General features: G+C 45.1%; 2 protein-coding genes across 2 annotated transcripts; one reads left to right on the top strand and one right to left on the bottom strand.

Moving 5' to 3' along the window:
* Positions 1-517: 517 nt before the first annotated feature.
* On the top strand, positions 518-9,596 carry faah2b (fatty acid amide hydrolase 2b). Its single transcript, XM_014207044.3, has 11 exons — positions 518-926; positions 1,835-1,917; positions 2,176-2,312; positions 3,155-3,364; positions 3,644-3,763; positions 3,861-3,996; positions 5,587-5,704; positions 5,787-5,906; positions 7,192-7,303; positions 8,176-8,364; positions 8,589-9,596. Exons 1-11 carry the CDS (start codon positions 597-599, stop codon positions 8,762-8,764), a joined length of 1,731 nt encoding a protein of 576 aa, XP_014062519.3. The 5' UTR covers positions 518-596; the 3' UTR covers positions 8,765-9,596.
* Positions 9,597-9,822: 226 nt separating this feature from the next.
* Positions 9,823-21,901, bottom strand: nelfa (negative elongation factor complex member A). Its single transcript, XM_014207045.3, has 11 exons — positions 21,608-21,901; positions 20,089-20,260; positions 19,526-19,687; positions 16,458-16,547; positions 16,180-16,307; positions 14,143-14,212; positions 12,420-12,508; positions 12,225-12,336; positions 11,521-11,828; positions 11,098-11,197; positions 9,823-10,600 (listed from the first exon to the last, which is right to left on the bottom strand). The coding sequence occupies exons 1-11, from the start codon at positions 21,815-21,817 to the stop codon at positions 10,416-10,418; spliced, it is 1,626 nt and encodes a 541-aa protein (XP_014062520.1). The 5' UTR covers positions 21,818-21,901; the 3' UTR covers positions 9,823-10,415.
* Between the last annotated feature and the right edge of the window lies 1 nt (position 21,902).

Below are 21,902 nucleotides of genomic sequence, written 5' to 3'. Positions count from 1 at the left end.
TACATTTTGAGTCCAGTGGATATTGAGGGAAATTCTGGAACGTGGATTTGTGGAAAGCATTTTTGATGGTTAAAAAGCAGACTTCATGGGTTTGGTTTCCTAATCCATTGACATGCATTGCGCAGTTATTTCCCCCGTGATTCCCTGCTCAGTTTGTCTGAGTGCGCATCGTGTTTTTACTCATAGCAATACTGCCACCATGTGGTGCAATGTAGAAATTACAGTTGATTGCGCTCGTTTAGAAGAGCGGATTATGCTAAACAAAGTGATTTGTGACCGATATGTCACTATGATAATTTCTTGTCTACTATGTTGTACACTTATTTTCTTTATTTGGTTTGCTCGATACCTTACATTTAATGTATTCAATACAGTGCCTTTTATTCTCAGTCTACGTTTCGAAGTACACGATGGCAAATGGTTAACCATTAACCTTTTGATTGTTCACACACTTGGCCACTTCATATTGGTTTAAAATTTAGCCACGGTTGACCTAATATCGGTTACCGAGAAGTACAATTCTCGCGAAAGTTGTCACTTTCCGTTTAAACGTGAATCTGTGCAATAGATAACGGCTGACCTGTTAGCGAGGTCGGATGGTTTTAAACTGCAACCCATTTATAGATAAGAACCATAATAACACGCTGCATGCCGGGAGTTGCTATGTTAGACGACGACGACGACGACAGTGTCCTGCTGTCAAAACAGTTCGTGCGGTGGTGGTGACCAAAGCTGTGATCATGGCGTTGACCCGGCTAGAACGGGCCCAGGCATGGATTCTGAGTGCGTGCACGGGCGTGCTCTTTGCTCTCTTTCGGCTCCTCTCTCCCCGGCGGTCCCGTGGATTCACCAAACTTATTCCGGTCACCAACCCTCTGCTGATGATGTCTGCGATGCAGCTCGCGCAAAGGATTCGTCGGAGAGAGGTCCGTAGGCTACCCGGTACCGGGTTAAATGTTGTAATCTATTTTACCCGAGAGACTACTTTTCCGGATTGCTTCCAATTGTACAGTTCCGGTGCCGTAGGCCTGAATGGTGCAGCCAATGATAAAAAGGCCCGAGTGAGCTATCTTCATTGATCCACCATGTGTGGACCCCAGAAAGAGTTGCTGCTGCTTTTGCCACAGATAATGGGGATCCTAATAAAATACCAAAATCTTAGGACAGGGTTCTACAACGGTTTGATAGAGTGAGTGGCCTATCTGCTGCATGATAGGCTGCTGCGTTGCTCTCTGGGAGCAGTTGGGCTGTGACTGCACTCTGCACATGTCCATTACATAAAGGCGCTACATGGTCAATCGGAGTTCTGCATTGGCGGTGCAGCATTTACGGTGATATGGCCTCTGCAGAAGTCAGTGGATTCATACTTTTTCTGATTCGCGGAGTAGCGCAGAGCTGTTGTGAGGGAAGTCAGTTTGTGTTTAGACAACCAATCATGTCAATGCGGAGCTATACCTAGCCCTCCACACTGTTACAAAATTTGAGATGCACACATATTTACGGTACGAAGCTCAATTTGGCTTCTGTGTGCCTCTGGAGGCTCCGCAAATAGCGTCACATCATCCATATGGCGTCTCCGACCACATTTTCAGATCAAGCAGAAATAGGCTCTCAGGCTACAGCCTTGTGCTGTGGTCTCCTTGTGAAACAGGGTTGGGGTCAATTCCATTCCAATTGTCAATTCAGGAAGTTTATGACTACAGAAATGCCAATAATCTTTGGTGCTTTTCAGTGAGGAAAAAGTTATATTGTAAATTGGTTTACTCTGAATTGACTGGAATTGATGCACACACACAGGCGCACTACTGTCTGTACTGTATGTTGGTTGGTGTAGGTGTCGAGCGTGGAGGTGGTGCAGGCCTACATTGACAGGATTCAGGAGGTGAACCCGCTGCTCAACGCTATGGTGCAGGACAGGCAAGTACAAGTACTCCGGGACTAGACTGGTTAAATGTCATATGGTTACAAATCTCATGTTACCGTCTCACCATACCTCAACTATGTTCTGCCACAAAACTAAACTTGTATATGCCTATTTCTATCTTTTTTCTTAATTTCTTTCTTTCCCTCTATTCCCCTCTCTCTCTATTCCTCGCTCTCTCTATCCCTCTCCCTCCTCTCTGCTCCCTATTTTCCTCTCCTCCTTCTCTCTCTTCCTCTCCCCCCTCTCTCCAGGTTTGCAGCAGCGTTGCTAGAGGCAGCCCAGGTGGACAAGCTGATCGAGGAGGAGACCGGGGGAGAGGATGTTCTGGAGGATAGACTTCCCCTGCTGGGGGTCCCCCTCACTGTCAAAGAGGCCTTCGCTCTACAGGGTAGGTCTACACACTCACCTAGACCGTCCTTTCTCAAACCTTTCCCCGGGGACCGTCCAGCAGTTTCAATATTTGAACTATTCCAGAACTAGCACACCTGATTCAACTCATCATCTAATCATCCAGCCCTTGAGCTGATTCAGGACTACAACAACATTGTGAAACGTCTGGTGGGGGGGGGGGGGGATGTTCCTCAAGCAGAGGTTTGAAAATGGCTGACCTAGATCCTCTCCTATACTTTACCACACTGTGCACTCCTCATGTAGTCGGGTACCCTGTAGTGAGGCTATGAGAGCGGGTCTGGGGGAGTGTGTAGACCCACCTTATAGGTCAGTGTTTTCCAGTCCTGGTCCTGGGGACCCAAAGCCCTAGCATTAACACACTTGATTTCACTTATCAATTCATCACCAAGCCTTAGTGATTACGGCCTGTTAGTACTAGGGCAAAAATTAAAAGGGGTACCCATTTGGGTCTCCAGGACCAGGATTGAGAAACACTGCTATAGGTAGATCTAACCCACACACACACACACACACACACCCTCTCCTACAGTCCTAAGGTCTCACCATAACGGCACTCGACCATCAACAACTTTCCCTCTGCCTCGTCACCATCAGATACATTACATGACATTTTTTGATGATATTCCCACTAGATGAGCGTCGGTGAAGTGCGTTCAAATGTATACTGTTTTGAATATCTGTATTACCTGCCAGCTTAGTCCACAAACATAAAAGACCCAAGCCGTTGCACTCTCCAAATATTTGTCACGGATTATATCCTAGTTTACAGTTCCACCTGTATGTTCAACTTCTCCCCACCCCATTCCCTCTGTCCTCCAGGCATGCCTAACACGGCAGGTGTGGTTTCCCGGCGCGGGGTCCTTTCAGTGGGGGACGCCCCTCCCGTAGCCCTGTTAAAGAGGGCCGGGGCTATCCCCCTGGGGGTCACCAACTCCAGCGAGCTCTGCATGTGGTCCGAGTCCCACAACCACCTATACGGCATTTGCAATAACCCCTACGACCTGGAGAGGACCCCAGGCGGCAGCTCAGGTGTGGTATTGTAAGGCGTTATAAAATGGTAACGACATGGGAAGGTATGTGTTATAACGGTATTACAGCTGTGCTGGTGTAATAACAACACAGGTAGACGTCCATAACAATAGGACTGGTATTACGTATTAATTACTTGTTATATCAAGTTACCTCGCGCTACTGAAACAGAAAATAGCTTCCTGCTCCTATGGGCCTTTCTGGCTCGGACAAGCTTTACTTACATTCTCCATCTCAATCTGTCTTCCTCTTTCCCTCCTCCTTTCCTGTGGACTCCAGGTGGAGAGGGGAGTATACTTGGAGGTGGAGCATCAGTGATCGGGATAGGTTCTGACATCGGTGGAAGTATCCGTATGCCGTGCTTCTTCAATGGCGTTTTTGGCCATAAAACCACACCAGGTATGTAAAGAGTACCCCTGTGTGTGTGTTGGTGTATATGTAGATGCTAGCGCGTGTGTGTGTGTAATTGGCCATGTTTATCCTGTGTTATTTGTAGGTGTAATATCTAATGATTGTCAGTACCCCCCTGCCTCTGGTCGTCATGAGGACTACCTCAGTACTGGCCCCATGTGTCGCTATGCTGAGGACCTTCTGCCCATGCTCAGGATCATGGCTGGACCCAATGCTCACAAGTACACAACCGATCGCAAACCTGGCACATGACAAAGTAGACAATCAAAACACAACAAGTACACAACTACATCTGTAACACACCAACAACAACCACCCTAACACACATGAACAGTCAACACAGTGTTCGGGGGACCACAACAAGTACACAACCCATCACACCTTTAACAGACTAAAACACCCAACATTGTATTCTCAGTAAAGGCTTCAACACATCTAACTAGAAACAACTAACTACCAATGGTGCATGGGTAGTTTTTACAGACATACAAAAATGCAAATAAGTTTAATGTCCACACGACTAAGTTGTGAAGTTTATATTATATATATATATATATATATATAATATATATATATATATATATATTATATATATACACACACACACACAAGTATGTGGACACCCCTTCAAATTAGTGGGTTCAGCTATTTCAGCCACACCCGTTGCTGACAGGTGTATAAAATCGAGCACACCGCCATGCAATCTCCATAGACAAACATTGGCAGTAGAATGGCCGTACTGAAGAGCTCAGTGACTTTCAACATGGAACCGTCATAGGATGCCACCTTTCCAACAAGTCAGTTTGTCAAATTTCTGCCCTGCTAGAGCTGCCCCGGTCAACTCTAAGTGCTGTTATTGGGAAGTGGAAACATCTAGGAGCAACAACGGCTCAGCCACAAAGTGGTAGGCCACACAAGCTCACAGAACGAGACCGCCAAGTGCTGAAGTGTGTAACACATAAAAAAAATTGCCTGTCCTCGTTTGCAACACTCACTACCGAGTTCCAAACTGCCTCTGGAAGCAACATCAGCATAATAACTGTTTGTCGGGAGCTTCATGAAATGGGTTTCCATGGCCGAGCAGCCGTACACAAGCCTAAGATCACCATGCGCAATGCCAAGTGTCGGCTGGAGTGGTGTAAATTTGCTGCCATGTGACTTTGGAGCAGTGGAAATGCGTTCTCTGGAGTGATGAATCACACTTCACCATCTGGCAGTTCGCCGGACAAATCTAGGTTTGGTGGATGCCAGGACAACGCTACCTGCCCCAATGTATAGTGCCAACTGTAAAGTTTGGTGGAGGAATAATGGTCTGGGGCGGTTTTTCATGGTTCGGGCTAGGCCCTTTAGTTCCAGTGAAGGGAAATCTTAAAGCTACAGCATACAATGACATTCTAGACGATTCTGTGCAGTTTGGGACAGTGCAAAAAGCGAGGTCCATACAGAAATGGTTTGTCGAGATCGGTGTGGAAGAACTTGACTGGCCTGCACAGAGCCCTGACCTCAACCCCATCGAACATCTTTGGGATTTATTGGAAAGCCGACTGCGAGCCAAGCTTAAGCGCCCAACATCAGTACCCGACCTCCCTAAAGCAAGTCCCAGCAGCAATGTTCAAACATCTAGTAGAAAGCCTTCCCAGAGGAGTGGAGGCTGTTAGAGCAGCAAAGGGAGGGACCAACTTCATATTCATGCCTCTGATTTTTGGATGTTCGAACAGGTGTCCACATACTTTTGGTCATGTAGTGTATATCAAAACCATGACATTTTGAGCACCTGTTTAACTGTCCTAGCTCTCCATGTCTCTGTACAGATTGTCTTTGTCCATTGAGGTGGATCTGAGGAACCTGCGTTTCTTCTCTATCCCTCACGATGGAGGCTCTCCTCTGGTGAGTGCTGTAGATGAACAGCTCCTTCAAGCCCAGAGGAGGGTGAGTAGAATCCCTAGTAGACCCACAACACGCACACAGCGCCAATGTAGATTCACAAAGGCATAATCTGTATTTCTACCAGGTGGTGGAGCGGCTCGAGTCTGACCTAGGGGTCAAGGTTCAGGAGGTGCGTCTCTCTGGGCTCAAATATGGCTTCCAGATCTGGGATACGTACATGGGGCTCCCCGACAAGGAGGGCAAGGTGGGTCAACTGCTGCTACATCCCAAATGGCACCCTATTCCCTTCATGGTGCACTACATTTGACCATGACCCATAGGGTTTGTGTGTGTGTGTGCGCGTGTCTTCTTCATTAGGTAGCATTTATGTTTTTTTTTTATGAGGCCTCACTAGTACTGCCATTCTAACTATGCTGAACAAAAATATTAACACAACATGCAACAGTTTCAAAGATGTTACTGAGTTGATATGTCAATTGGAATAAATTCATTAGACACTAATCTATAAATTTCACATGACTGGGAATACAGATATGCATCTGTTGGTCACAGATACCAACAACAACATAAAGGTAGGGGCGTGGATCAGAAAACCATTCAGTATCTGGTGTTACCACCATTTGCCTCATGCAGCGTGACACATCTCCTTCACTTAGAGTTAATCAGGCTGTTGTGGCCTGTGTAAAGTGTCCCACTCCTCTTCAATGGCTGTGCGAAGTTGATGGATATTGGCGGAAACTGGAACATGCTGTTGTACACGTCGATCCAGAGCATCCCAAACATGCTCAATTGGTGACATGTCTGGTGAGTGTGCAGGCCATGGAAGAACTGGGACATTTTCAGCTTCTGGGAATTGTGTACAGATCCTTGCGTCATGGGGCGTGCAATATCATGCTGAAACACGAGGTGATGGCTGCATGACAATAGGCCTCAGGAACTCATCAATGCAATTGTGTTTGTTGTTCGTAGCTTATGCCTGCCCCATAACCCCACTGCCACCATGGGGCACTCTTTTAAAAAACATTGACATCAGCAAACCACACGATGCCATACACGTGGTCGTACTGCCAAATTCTCTAAAACAACGTTGGAGGCGGCTTATGGTAGAGAAATGAACATTCAACAGCTCTGGTGGACATTCCTGCAGTCAGCATGCCAATTGCACGCGCCCTCAACTTAAGACATCTGTGGCATTGTGTTGTGTGACAAAACTGCACATTTTAGAGTGGCCTTTTATTGTCCCCAGCACAAGATGCATCTGAGTATTGATCATGCTGTTTAAACAGCTTTTTTGATATACAAAACCTGTCAGGTAGATGGATTATGTTGGCAAAGAAGAAATGCTCACTAACAGGGATGTAAACAAATTTGTGCACAACATTTGAAAGAAATAAGCTTTTTGTGCGTACAGATTTTTTTTTTTGGGGGGGGGGGTCTTTTATTTCAGCTCATGAATCATGGGACCAACACTTTACATGTTTTCGTTTACATTTTTGTTCAGTTTAGATACGTGTGTGTGTTTCTCGCAGCGCCCCACACCCTTCCAAGTGTTGATGGGGGAACCAGGGAGGCCGGTGTGGCCAGTGTGGGAGCTGGCCAAGTGGATGATGGGAAGGTCCCCTCACACCATGGCTGCTATTGGTAACAACACAAACACACATTGATAGTCCTGTCTAGTAATATCGTTTCGGGTCTAGTGATTTGTTTTAAGTGTTGCCAGTCAACTGAGTGACCTTGTAGACCCATCTATAGTATATATTGTTCCAGACAGGGTGTATTCTAGTAACCAGAGCTATAAATGGCACTTTGATCAATTGATTGAGTCAACTGTCAAATATGGTATCTTTAGGTCCACTCTTGTCATGATGATATAGGTCAGGGATGGGCACCTGGCAGCCCCTCCTTTTGTAGACCCACGGACCAATTTGACCCCCCAAAAAACTGTTGTGGTCTCAACTTATTGTTGAGTTAGAATACACAAGGTGCCATTTAAAAACGTGGTTGTGCATCAGCAGTCACTCAATTAGCCCATGTCAGCTATTTTTATTTTACATTGGTAAGTTAGTCTAGCGTCCAGCTATCTAAACTTGTAGTAAGCATGGTCGAATTACTGACCGGAGAAGGGCCCATTGATCATATTAAAAACGGCAAACATTTGCCTCCACCCTATGGCAAAATGAGTACAACTGCATGAAATGAGTTACAAAATTGCAATATTTTTTCGCCCCATGTCAAAATGTGTAGAATTGTAGCAAACTTACTTTAAAACGGCAACATTTTCTCTACGCCCCATGGCAAAATGCACAGAATTGCAGGAAATTAACTCCAAAACGTACATTCTTCCTCTTCGCTGTCATGAGGGGTATGGATGTGGGTACGCAGACCCACGTGCCTCCGCAGCCCCTTTTGTGGCGCCCCACCCCAGCTCTGGTATTGGCTAATCAATACATTAAGTACATAAATCTGTTATCTTTGGAATCATGGTCATTCTGTTGCTCTGGTGTGTGTTCCAGGCCTGGCCTTGGTAGAGATGACCAGCTCATCCAAGCCCTCTCCCTTCATCCTGAAGCAGAAAGAGAAGCTACAGAAGGAGATTGAGGAGCTGTTGGGTACAGACGGGGTTCTCCTGTACCCCACCCACCCTCACCTCGCCCCCAAACACCACCACCCCCTCTTCACACCCTTCAACTTCGCCTACACAGGTGAGAGGGTCTGGAAGACAATGTCTAATAATACAAATGGAGAAATCTATGAACCAAATCTTAATATAACTTGAGGTATTCAAACTTTCAGGCAAATCGCACATTGATTCAAAGCTTAGGGCTGCGGTCACAAATATGCGACTGAATTGTCTGTACACCACAACTGAATTAATAAATACAACATACTCCAAAGCTCTCTCTCATTTGCATCCCTCTATCCTCAGGGGTCATCAACATCCTGGGGCTGCCTGTGACCCAGTGCCCTCTGGGGTTGAGTGTAGAGGGTCTTCCCCTGGGGGTGCAGGTGGTGACCGGGAAGCTCCAGGACCGCCTGTCACTAGCCATGGCCCTCTACCTGGAGAAGACCTACGGAGGCTGGAGAGACCCTGGAGCCGCCTGACCTGCATCTATAAAGCATTGCAGAGTAGGAGTGCTGATCTACTACGATCAGTTTGGCTTTTTTAAATCAAAATAAACGAGTTACATGAACAGGGAGGACCTGATCCTGGATCAGCACTCCTACTCTAAGACGCTTTATGGATAGTGGCCCTGACCTGAGGACCACTGGGCCATGTTTAGTATGAAAGGTGGTCAAACGTTGCAGATAGTAATGTCATGAATAGAACTCACATGATTCCTTATTCTACAAGTCACAGGCATGTTTGTGCTACATAATATTTGTATCTAAATGTTTTGCCCCGCTGAACGTGCCCCACACTGGCTGATGGAGGTAGAGGTTGTCCTTACCCATTTTTAATGAGGAATGGTAGAATTGGGTGTAGGATAATCTGATCCTAGATCGCTGGTTAAGGGAAGGAAGTAGGAAGAATGTCCCTAACCACTGATACAGGGGTGTGTTTACTAGCCTTGTGCTCAGAATAGCTCTGTCTTACACACACAGTACACACTATTCAGCACTTATCCCAATGGAACTGTTTGGTTTAATGACCTCTCACTGAAGAATGAATGTCTGTCTGTTTTTCTGCCATGCACTGAAAGCTAATGTTATTGGCACAAAGAATGTCTAGTCAGCCATGATTGACTTTTGTACTATCAAAGTCCCACCCACCCACTCCGATCGATCTTACTACTAATGTCAATCTTTATCTTTTGCAAAATGACAGGAATGCAGATCCTAAAAGCCAGTACTTTTGAACAAGAATACTGTATTACTCGAATCCAATCTTTGTGCATTTCACTGGTTCGATTAGTAAAGACCTTTTTAAAAAGAATTCATCCGATTAATCATTTGCTTGAATTGGAATTCATAGCCCGAATTGACAAAATGGAGTTTACACCAACCCTGGGGTGTATTCATTACTGCACACCGTAGCAAAACGTTCTGAAACAAGACTTTACCATAGAAGAACACCTTTACCCTAGTCATCATGAGCTCCGAAATAGAATGGTAGTCAGGAGGAGAGCGAGAGGTTCTGAAGGACTGTTTAACACTCTGGATTCTGAACATTTTTCGCTTTATTTTTCTTCCCTTCTTGGTAAGGATGGAAAAAAACGAAACATTCTCCGGAACTTTTCAAAACAGAATTTCACAGCAAAAAGGAAACCCATCATCCCTCTCCGTCACATTTTCACTGATGGTTTGGGCTCTTTAGTTTCTTAAATTTTCTCAGACGAAGTAGGAAGAATACAGTAAACGTCATTCTCACAATGAAAAACACAGACAGTTGTAATATTTTGTGGCATGCTTGTACCTTTTCATAGTAAAGCAGGTCTTGACAGGTATCTTATGAAAAGAAGGTATAAGGACTCTTCTAACACACAAATGTCCAGGAATCTGAGGGGACAGAAAAGAAAAACGAACCAACGGAAACGAGTCTTGAGGGTCCCTGCCTTTTGGCAATGAAGGAACTTTGAGAAAGAGGGGTCAGTTCCCCCATCTCCCCTCTCACGTGCTGGATTTGGCCCATGTGTATTTGCACAAGTGTGTGAGTATGACAAGTCCCTGGCCACCCGAGGAGGATTTGGCCTGCGTGTGTATGTAAATGTGTATACGTGTGTGTTTAGTCCCGGCAGGCAGGCCAGCAGCCACCTCAGGAGGTGTTGGTGATTGGTTTGTACTTCTTGAGGCGGGTCCACTGTCCTGTGGAGTAGTTCATCTCAAACACCGTGTCCACCAGCATGGTGGTGCTGCCCGTGCCGTCCGCCTTGGGCAGGATCTCGGTGTGCTCGCTTAGCTTGATCTGGATGATGTCGCCCTGCTCCGGACACGGGTTCTCTGGAGGAGGGGATACACCAACAGGTAGAGGTGTAGTTTGTGTGTGTCGTAGCAGGAGAATTCGCAGTGGGGCAAGAGTGTTTTAAAAGGTGTGTGTGTAGCCAGCTCCGCCTCCAGAGCACTTGAACATACCCACGCATTACTAAAAACATTACTAGTACATTGAAAACTCATACAGTATGCCACTAAGTGGACATACTCCTGCACAGGTCTGTTGCACATTAATTGGGGAGGACGGGCTCGTGGTAACAGCTGGAGCGTGAATCAGTGGAATGGCATCAAAAACGTCGGAATTTGCCATTCCATTTGCTCCGTTCCAGCCCTTATTATGAGCTGTCCTCTCAGCAGCTTCCACTGTACTTGAGGGAATATTTCTTCTCTGTTGCAAAAAGCTGTTACTTATTACTAAAACATTGCAATTCCAACAGTACAAAACGCATACGCTAGGTGGACTTCATCTAGGGAAATGGGAGTATTTGCACAAAGCAGTACAGTACCTCTGGATCCGGCCATGAAGCCCAGGATGAGAGCTTTCTCTGGTCTGGTGACCTTGTTAGCGGTCTTGAACATTTCCTGAGCAGCATACATCTGTTCTCTCTGGGGGGACCACAACACATGGCACAGAGATTACGCCACACCACACTGCATGCATTTACATTTTAGACATTTAGCAGATGCTCTTATACAGAGTCACTTACAGTGCATTCAACTGAGACAAAACTACATAACTCATAAGTAAAACCACCATCACAAATACTAAACTACAATCTCTACAGTCAATGTTTGTATGTAAGCGTAACATTCTCGCATACTAACACAAGTTCATCTTAGAAAGCATGCCCAATATATCGCTTCATTCTAAGTAGTATAGTGGTGCGAATGTTGGAACAGAGTCCCAATGATGCCTTTATCCAACTCACAGTGAGCGAGAGGTTCTTTTTGGGCTGGGGCGTGCTGGACTGGGGGGTAGCAGGGGGCTGTGTGGCTGGGGTCTCGGGCTGCGTGGCAATGGCGGCAGCCTGGGGGCCGTTGCTGCTGGCCGGGGTGCTGGCTGGCGTGCTGGGGGAGGCGGGGGCGGTGGGGCTGGCGGCCGTGTTGCCGGCGTTGTACATGGGCGTCCTCTGTTTGAACTGGCCGGGGAGGGTGGTGGCGGCGGCGCTGGGCGTGGCCGACTCCTCAGGCTGTCGACCCGACTGCAGGGCGTCACGCCCTGAACCGCCCGCATTCGCTAGAGAAAGAAGAGGAGGATAAATGAAGACTCCGTTTTTCGACATCTGAGACTATCGCTCTATCAATCGCTAATTGGTTGTGCAGATGGAAATATTGTCAGAACTTTTGTCAATCCCGGTAGTTTGTCAAACCAATACATCAAATTCCATGTGGTGTATGAAAAGGCAAGCTGCTACGAGTATTGTAAATCAAGATGCCTCGCTACAGAAACAGAAGACTGCCCTATAGGCCGTTCTGGCTCGGACAAGGCATTAATTGTCAATTGTCCAAGGCTTATTTACTCAATGTGCTACAACCATGCCATATTGCAAAAACCAACTTCGTATAGGACCAAATGGAGGGTAACTGAGATTTGAGTAACAGGTATCTAGGTGTGTGAAGTTGTCTCTCTCACCTGGCTGTGTCTCTGAACTGGGAATGTAGGAGGAGGAGGGGACCATACTGGGAGTAGCAGGCAGGTAACTCGTAGACGGCAGGGCGCTCTCGTTGTTCAACGCACCCAGTTTCTGAAAACAACCCGTTGAATAGGTTACATTTCAATAATGGCTTTGTAAATGGCTTTACATTGTGTGACAGTGTCTCTTCCTACCTGTGTAGACACCAGTCCAGCAGCATAGTCTGGTGTAGCATTCTCCACCACAGCCTCCTCTTTGGCAGCTTTCTCCCCAGCCTCTGTTTCTGTACCACGAGAGAAAGAGATGAATAAGAATGAGTGAGTCAAAGACGGTGAATAATAGTGAAGACTGCTAGCTAGAGATAAGTATTCAGACACCTTGACTTTTTCCACATCTTGTTACGTTACAGCCTTATTCTAAAATGGATTATACAAATAAAAATCCTTAGCAATCTACACACAATAGCCCATAATGAAAAAGCAAAAACAGGTTTTTAGAAATGTTTGTACATTTATCAAATATGTAAATAAGGTATTTGTTTTTTTTAGTATTCAGACCCTTTGCTATGAGACTTGAAATTGAGCTCAATTGCCTCCTGTTTCTATTGATCATCTTCGAGATGTTTCTACAACTTGCAGTCCACCTGTGGTAAATTCAATTGATTGGACATGATTTGGAAAGGCACACACCTGTCTATATAAAGTCCCACAGTTGACAGTGCATGTCAGAGCAAAAACCAAACCATGAGGTCGAAGAAATTGTCCGTAGAGCTTCGAGACAGGATTGTGTCGAGGCACAGATCTCGGTGAAGGGTACTAAAAAAAAATCTGCAACATTGAAGATCCAAGAACACAATGGCCTCCATCATTCTTAAATGGAAGAAGTTTGGAACCAATAAGACTTTTCCTAGAGCTGGCCGCCCGACCAAACTGAGCAATCGGGCGAGAAGGGCCTTTGTCAGGGAGGTGACCAAGAATCCGATGGTCACTCTGACAGAGCTTTAGAGTTCCTCTGTGGAGATGAGAGAACCTTCCAGAAGGACAACCATCTCCAGCACTCCACCAATCAGGCCTTTATAGTAGAGTGGCCAGATGGAAGCCACTGCACAGTAAAAAGGCACATGACAGCCCGCTTGGAGTTTGCCAAAAGACACCTAAAGGACTCTGACCATGAGAAATAAGATTCTCTGGTCTGATGAAACCAAGATTGAACTCTTTGCCTGAATGCCAAGCATCAAGTCTGGAGAAATCCTGGCACCATCCCTACGGTAAAGGATGGTGGTGGCAGCATCATGCTGTGGGGATGTTTTTCAGCGGCAGGGACTGAGACTATTCAGGATCGAGGCAAAGATGAACGGAGCAAAGTACAGAGAGATCCTTGATGAAAACCTGCTCCAGAGCGCTCAGGGCATCAGACTGGGGCGAAGGTTCACCTTCCAACAGGACAACGACCCTAAGCACACAGCCAAGACAACACAGGAGTGGCTTCGGGACAAGTCTCTGAATGTCCTTGAGTGGCTCAGCCAGAGCCCGGACTTGAACCCGATCGAACATCTCTGGAGAGACCTGAAAATAGCTGTGCAGCGACGCTCCCCATCCAACCTGACAGAGCTTGAGAGGATCTGTAGAGAAGATTGGGAGAAACTCCCCAAATACAGGTGTGCCAAGCTTGTAGCGTCATACCCAAGAAGACGAGGCTGTACATGCTGTCAAAGGTTCTTCAACAAAGTACTGAATAAAGGGTATTTTTTATACATTTGCTAAAATGTAGAAACATTTTTTGTTTGTCATTATGGGGGTAGTGTGAAGATTGATGGGTGAAAAAAAAAAGTTGCAATTTTAGAATAAGGAAAAAGTCAAGGGGTCTGAATACTTTCCGAATGCACAGTTGAGCAAAAATATAAATAAATGCATTTACCCAAAGTCTTTCTTCTCCTCTTTGCCTCTCTACCAGCTCCCACCATATCGAGCTCTGAGATGTCTAACAACTAAAGAACAGACAATGTGCATCAGACTCGCTTAACACATTGAACCATCAATTTAAAATGACAATCCTTTCAAATGCTTACTTACAAGCCCTTAACCAACAATGCAGTTTTTAGAAAAATACCTAAGAAATAAAAGTAACGAATAATTAAAGAGCAGCAGTAAAATAACAATAGCGAGGCTATATACAGGGGGTACCGGTACAAAGTCAATGTGCGGGGGCACCGGTTAGTCGAGGTAATATGTACATGTAGGTAGAGTTATTAAAGGGACTATGCATAGATAAGAGAGTAGCAGCAGCGTAAAAGAGGGCCATGCAAATAGTCTGGGTAGCCATTTGATTAGATGTTCAGCAGTCTTATGGCTTGGGGGTAGAAGCTTTTTAGAACCCTTTTGGACCTAGACTTGGCGCTCCTGTACCGCTTGCCGTGCGGTAGCAGAGAGAACAGCCTATGACTAGGGTGGCTGGAGTCTGACTATTTTTAGGGCCTTCCTCTAACACTGCATCACTTCCTCTCACATGCAATGATGCAACCAGTCAGGATGCTCTCAGATGGTGCAGCTGTAGAACCTTTTGAGGATCTGAGGACCCATGCCAAATCTTTTCAGTCTCCTGAGGGGGAATAGGCTTTGTCATGCCCTCTTCACGCCTGTCTTGGTGTGTTTGGACTGATAGTTTGTTGGTGATGAGGACACCAAGGTACTTGAAGCTCTCAACCTGCTCCACTGCAGCCCCGTCGATGAGAATGGGGACGTGCTCGGTCCTCCTTTTCCTGTAGTCCACAATCATCTCCTTTGTCTTGATCACGTTGAGGGAGTTTGTTGTCCTGGTACCACACGGCCAGGTCTCTGACCTCCTCCCCGTCTCATTGTCGGTGATCAGGCCTTCAACGGTTGCGTAGCTTTCTTGATGAGCTTTGTGGGCACAATGGTGTTGAACGCTGAGCTGTAGTCAATGAATAGCATTCTCACATAGGTGTTCCATTTGTCCAGGTGTGAAAGGGCAGTGTGGAGTGCAATAAAGATTGCATCATCTGTGGATCTGTTGGGGTGGTATGCACATTGGAGCGGGTCTGTGTTGTGAGCCATGAAAAATGCCTTTCAAAGCACTTCATGGCTAGAGACGTGAGTGCTAAGTGTCGGTAGTCATTTAGGCAGGTTACGTTAGTGTTCTTGGGCATATGGACTATGGTGGTCTGCTTGAAACATGTTGGTATTACAGACTCAGACAGGGAGAGGTTGAAAATGTCAGTGAAGACACGTGCCAGTTGTTCAGCGCATGCTCGGAGTACACGTCCTGGTGATCCGTCTGGCCCTGCGGCCTTGTTACTGTTGACCTGTCTAAAGGTCTTACTCACGTCGGCTGCGGAGCGCGTGATCACACAGCCGTGATTTTGCTGTTCGTTACTCGTCTTGTTGGCTGAGGAAAAGTAAATGTGGACAGTTACTTTAAAATCTTCCAAGTGTGCATCGGAATTCAGGAACACGGATGCACGCCGTTGCATCCTGGAGTTGCATGTTCTGTTAAAATGAATTACCATAATCTAAATGCGATTTTGGTTATTCTGAGCACCGTGGGTGGACGCCCTAATCAGTATACGCAGCCAATACATTTGGGTCCAGTACATTTCTCAAATGTCCGGTAAATTAAAATGCCACTGGTCAAATGTCCAGCACCACATTTTCATAACGGAAACCCTGCTTCCTGTCTATTGTGAAAATCCTTTTTATTAGAAAATGACATATTGGTTTCCTTACTGTACAAGCAGTCTATGAGCGAGGTTAGACAGCAATCCATGCTTTGGTTTTGCTTATGTGGCCGCTGTCCGAAAACAAAATCAAAGCATGGATTACGATCTTACCTTGTCCATAGACTGCTTGTAGGATGAGGAAACCAATGTAATTTTGTACTTTGGGTGAACTATACCTTAAAAGAAAACAAGGTCACTTGTTAAGGCCCCTTCGTTACCTTGACTCCCCTCTCCTTGCGCAGGGGCGTCCGTGCGGGAGCGATGGGTGTGCGGTTGCTCGGGGGGCTGAACATACTGGGGGTGGTGGGGCTGCGGAAAGGGGCTTTGGGGATCCCCTTGAGGGGTGCTGGAAGGGAGAGTATAAAACATGATATCTCAGCAACCAATTAGACACCCGTGGGTATGAATGTGTGTGTGTAAGTGTTCATATGCATAGTCTTAGCAACAACGAGTATTGTAATTGCTGTGTGTGTGTGTGTGTGGGTGCCAAACTCACTGGTGGTGTCAATCTTCTTGACCAGGCCTCTTCCTTTTGCATGGAAAGGCACTCCCGCTGTCTTCTTCAGCTGTTGAGCAGTCTCTGTGGCTGAAACCACAACAGAACGATGAGTCAAGGTTGTATTCATTAGTGCACATCGTAGCAAAAATATTTTGCAATGGAAAATGTTTAAAACAACAAATGTAGGTAAAGTTCCACCCAGTTTCGTCCTGTTTGCTTCTGTTAGGTTCCTAGTGAATACACCAGAGGTTGCTGTTCATTTGGCACCAAACAGAAGAAAACAAATAGGGAGGGACTACATGAACATGTCCAATAAGAAACGTTCATATTCATTTTCCAGTGCATGCTGTAATGACCATGAGTCATGACCATTCACTAAACTAGCGCAAAGGTCGGGCACTATAAAATATTGTAGTTTTTGCATGATTCCGTTTAGTTTTCCCCCCAAATTCCAGTTTCTCTGTTTTGTTTTTCCCCAGTTTCAGGTTCTCTAAATCACACTTTTTTTAAATATAGAAAAACTAAAACATTTGATGTTCTAAGTCCACAACAATGCTTAAATCACATTAAGAGACCACTTATGAGGTCTGGGAAAAATCTAAGAAATCTTGATTTTTGGGTGTAGTTACCCTTTAATTTAAGTGCAGCATGAGACCATTGTTTGGTTAGCGATGTTTCTGTAGCGCTCATGTGATTGCCGAGTTTGCAAAACAAAAGGCCACTAATCATGATATCATTCTGCCAGGTAGACATTGGCTACTTTGAAATTAAAGTTGACTTATTCAAAAATCATTCCGCCATTTCCTTGTTGCTAGAACTCTAATAGTTAGCCTAATTTCAGTTTGTGTGACAAAATAAACTAGTATAGTGAAGAGAATAATTTTACCATCTACACCACTGTGAAATATATTTTCCATAATTAAAAATATTGTTGCTTCAGCTGTTTGAAGCTATTGTACAAAACCAAAAGCAAAAACAAAACAGAATAGGAAGCATAGGAATATCACATAAAGAACAGATGTACTGCGTCTTAGACTTGCTTTCAAGTAGAATTATAGATCCATAACTCACATTTTTTGGTGAATTTAGTTGGGTCGCCCCAAAAAATTACATATTGCCACTAACATTTAATTGAGTTTGAGAAAGCCTTTCCATCTACCAGAAGACGGCTGTCATTACATTAGCGTCATCGCTAAGGGCTAAGCAAAGTGTTCGACAAACGCGTGCATACACACGGGAATTCTTGTGCCTTTGCCTCTTCAGAAAGTTGAAAGAAAATATGAATCACTGATGTATTTTGTTCAGGTCTAATGATAATATTGAACAAATTAATGAATGCTCAATACATTTAGTTAATTTCCTAGTAAGCTCAATTGATTTTTTTATGTTGTTGAATTCCATTTTAAGGTCTAGATTGCGTTCTCCGCAACAGAGATTTTAATAGGGCCCTACAAAGGACAGGAGACCCGAAAGATGGCGAGTCAGGGTCTTTTCTGCATAGAAAAGTCTTGGGCGGGCCGCCTAAGTCCAAATATTTATTTTCAAGATGGAAAAACACCGTCAGCGTAAACTTAAATGTCAAACTAGTATGTAGAAAAGATAGACCTATGTATCTTTAAATACATATTTGAGAACCAACAATCACTAAAATAAAAGCCAGACTAAAACGATGATTTCAGAAGTATTGACTTGTCAAAATGTTTGAGCATAAGGACACAGCATTAGCCATTGCAAAATGCATAGAATTGCAAGACATTTACTTGAAAACTGCAATATTTTCTCTCAGCTCCAGCTTGAGGGAGCAGTCTCTAGAAAGGACTTGTCTATCCATATACACCAGTGTACAAATGAGTGTACAAAACCTTAGGAACGCCTTCCTGATATTGAGTTGCACCCCCTTTTGCCCTCAGAACAGCCTCAATCCATCAGGGCATGGACTCCACAAGGAGTCAAAAGCATTCCACAGGGTTGCTTGCTGGCCCATGTTGACTCCAATGTGTCCCACAGTTGTGTTAAATTGGCTGGATGTCCTTTGGGTGGTGGACCATTTTTAATACACATGGGAAACTGTTGAGCGTGAAAAACCCAGCAGCGCTGCAGTTCTTGACACAAACCGGTGCGCCTGGCACCTACTACCATACCTCATTCAAAGGCACTTAAATCTTTTTTCTTGCCCATTAACCCTCTGAATGACACACAGACAATCCATGTCTCAAATCCTTTTTTTAACTTCTCCCCTTCATCATCTTCTCCCCTTCATCTACACTTATTGAAGTGGATTTACCAAGTGACATCAATAAGGGTTCATAGTTTTCACCTGGTCCGTCTGTCATGGACAGAGCAAGTGTTCCTAATGTTTCGTCCGGACTATTTAGATTATGTGTATTGTTAGGTATTCTGCACTTTGAGCTAGAAACACAAGCATTTCACTGCACCTGCGATAACATCTACAAATCTGTGTACACGACCAATAAACTTTGATTTGCAGGAAATTTGCTTCACTGATCAAATTCTCTCCACGGCAAAATGTGTGAAGAAAAATGCATATAATTTCCTGCAATAAATTGGATTTAAAACACTGAAATTCTCTCTATCGCCAAGATGGGGGCCTAAAAAACATTCTTACCCAGGGCCTTGACTGAATTCAGCAGCACCGATGGGCTGACCGTGCCACGCCCACCACCTTAGACCCGTTTTGATACAGAAAAAGCACTGGGACCATGTGAAGAGTCTAAAGTGGCTTCACTTTCTCATCTGCTTTCCTTCATCTGCACTGATGTGTGAAAAACAACTGGACAAGTGAAAGCAACTCCCAAGTAAGCATCCGCCATAGCGCTTTTGCTTTTCAGATCAGGGGCCACATTCATTAAGCGTCTCAGAGTAAGAGTTGTGATCTAGGATCAGTTTTGCCTTTTAGATCATAATGAGTAACATTACATGGACAGGGGGAACATGATCCTTGATCAGTATTCCTAGGCCCCAGATGAAGAAGATGACGAGGATGCCACTTTAGACTATTGACATGCACCCAGGGTGGGTGGATCAAGTGAAGTGTCTTCTCTTACATTTCTGCAGCAGCTCGGCCCTGAGGGTGGCGCTCTTGGGCTTCCTCTTGAGCTGGAAGTGTTTGACGGGGGGCGTGAGTGGGCCCACCAGGGTGGTCAGGGCGCTTTTGTTCAGGTACTGGCACTCCAGAGGCAGCATGGCCGACGCCTCACACTCACTCACTGCAGGGGGAGATCAATCAAATGTATTTATGAAGCCCTTTTTACACAAGCAGTTGACAGTGTTTTTATAGCATCTCAAACCTAAACCCCAAAGAGGAAGCAAAAGCAGAAGTGTGATGGAAACAGGCAGTTGTAAACAACAAGTACCTGCACAAGCACTAAAATGTTCACAGGTGATAAAGAAAAAGTAGGACTCTGATAGATGGCCAACCAACAGGTGATGTCAGAACAACACCAACATGCTGGAACATGCATCCGATTCCGTACTACAAATTCCCCAAGCACAGTTCACATAATCATAGTCATTCCAGTTGTAAAGCTAGAACCATGATCCTCAATGTCCCCTTCTGCTCTCATTTTACTCTTGACTCGTGACCCCTAGCCTATGGTAGTGTACCCACCTTTCTCCCGGAGCTCGCCCAAGATGTCCTGTACGTTAGGGTTCTGCTCCTCCAGGTCCAGGTTGAGAGAGCCTGTCTCTGGGAAGGACTTCAGGATATCTGCCACCATCAGTACCCAGGGCTCAGAGTCCACCGTGGCCAGCTGGATGATCTCTGATAGGGCCTCCTTCATCTGCATGTCAAAGGATGTGATTGTGGAGGTTAGTAGAGCAAGATTTATTAAAAAATAAATAAAACAACTTTTATCATTCAATCTTGTGGAATGGTAATGTGTCTTTAGGCTTTACATGCATACATGGCTCACAGTATGCATTGCTGTCTGTTGATAGAAATAAATTGATTATAGAATCTCCATGGGGCAGGGTGTATATGGACATAAGAGGGATATGGAGGTTAGAGCAGTGCACAGAAATGGAATAGATCCAACTACTACACCTGCCATATAGAGTGTGTGCCGACTTTGTTTCCTGGCCTGGTGGGCTGTCAGTAGCTAACATGGGCATCCTCAGGAGGACCGTAAACCTGAGGTCCAGTGCAGGAGACTTCAGGGCCTCTATGATAGACGGGCAAGGGACAAGGCCAAGCACATCATAGAGGACCCCACAGTCTTGCCCAATGTTTTGAGCTTCTGTCCTCCAGAAGGAGATATAAGGTCCCACAGTTCAGCAATAATAGGAGCTGGGCAAGTTTAATTCTGGCAGCTATCAGGCTTCTGAACAGTGGGACATGGGAAAGATGTATGCCCAATACATGGTCGAACAGTAGGCCACAGGGACTGTGAATTGTGTAATTTAGGAGAATAAAGCGCTGTGGACTAATGACAGTGATAATGCATTACAGGATATGTAGATTTTGTTATGGTCATGAAATTGAAATGACACGTATAAATGTATACAAGTAGCTAATTCAATTAATCACATGAATATAATTGGTAAACAAAGCAATGTCGAGAAATTGTAGTGCACCTGGTTTACAACACAAGTTGTAGTTAAGAAGCTAGACTATCAAAGTTAATAGGACTTTGAGCTACTAGACGATTTAAAATGGAGCAAGAAATATTTTAAAGGTTGTTTCCCAATTTTGACAACAACAACAAAAAAAATCACGAATACATTACAAACAGGTTCAATGTTACACGTCAGGCTAGATCGCTAACTAACTTGGTGTTTGTGAAAGCAAGGCATGTGCGTTAGGTAAACAAATTATGGAGACTGGACAGAATGAGCCTAAACAAAAGATAGTTAGCTAGCTAACTACCTCCTGGCTGTAGACACTGTTGGCTCTTCGGCACAGGTCTCCTAAGCGAAGAGTCAAAGCCATATGCAACTAGATAAGTGTACCGTGGAAACGGTTAGCTTGTAAGCATGGTTGGTGTACTATACTTCCCACTCAGGAAACATTAACGTTAGTTAGCAACTCGACTAAGGCTGCTTGCTGCAGAACCCCATTTAAACGAACTAGTAGCAGTGGCTAACTAGTGCTCAGTCAGTCATATAGCAACTCGCGTAACGTTACCCACCTCATCAACAGTCCGCCTCGGAAGATGCAGCATCCCGAGCAAGATTTTTAGCTTTACTGGAGGCGACAAACTCGAAAAACACAACCGTATATTGTCGATAACTGAAACGGTGAGGAGTGAAGCAATACTAGAAGGCGCCCAAAGTTCGTCTGTTGATCCTAGTTTATTATGGAGCCACAGGCCGGTGTCGCTATCCTTCATCGACGCCATCTTGGAAAAAGAAGCGTTTTGAGTTCGGGCATTTTAAAAGGCTACCTAGCTAAGAAAACTTCGAACGGTTGGTGGTTAGGACACA

Source organism: Salmo salar, chromosome 07, assembly GCF_965601325.2.
Source record: "Salmo salar chromosome 07, fSalSal1, whole genome shotgun sequence".
Taxonomy (NCBI): domain Eukaryota; kingdom Metazoa; phylum Chordata; class Actinopteri; order Salmoniformes; family Salmonidae; genus Salmo; species Salmo salar.
The sequence above is the reverse complement of the archived record's forward strand: the minus strand, read 5'-3'. Positions and strand labels throughout refer to the sequence as shown.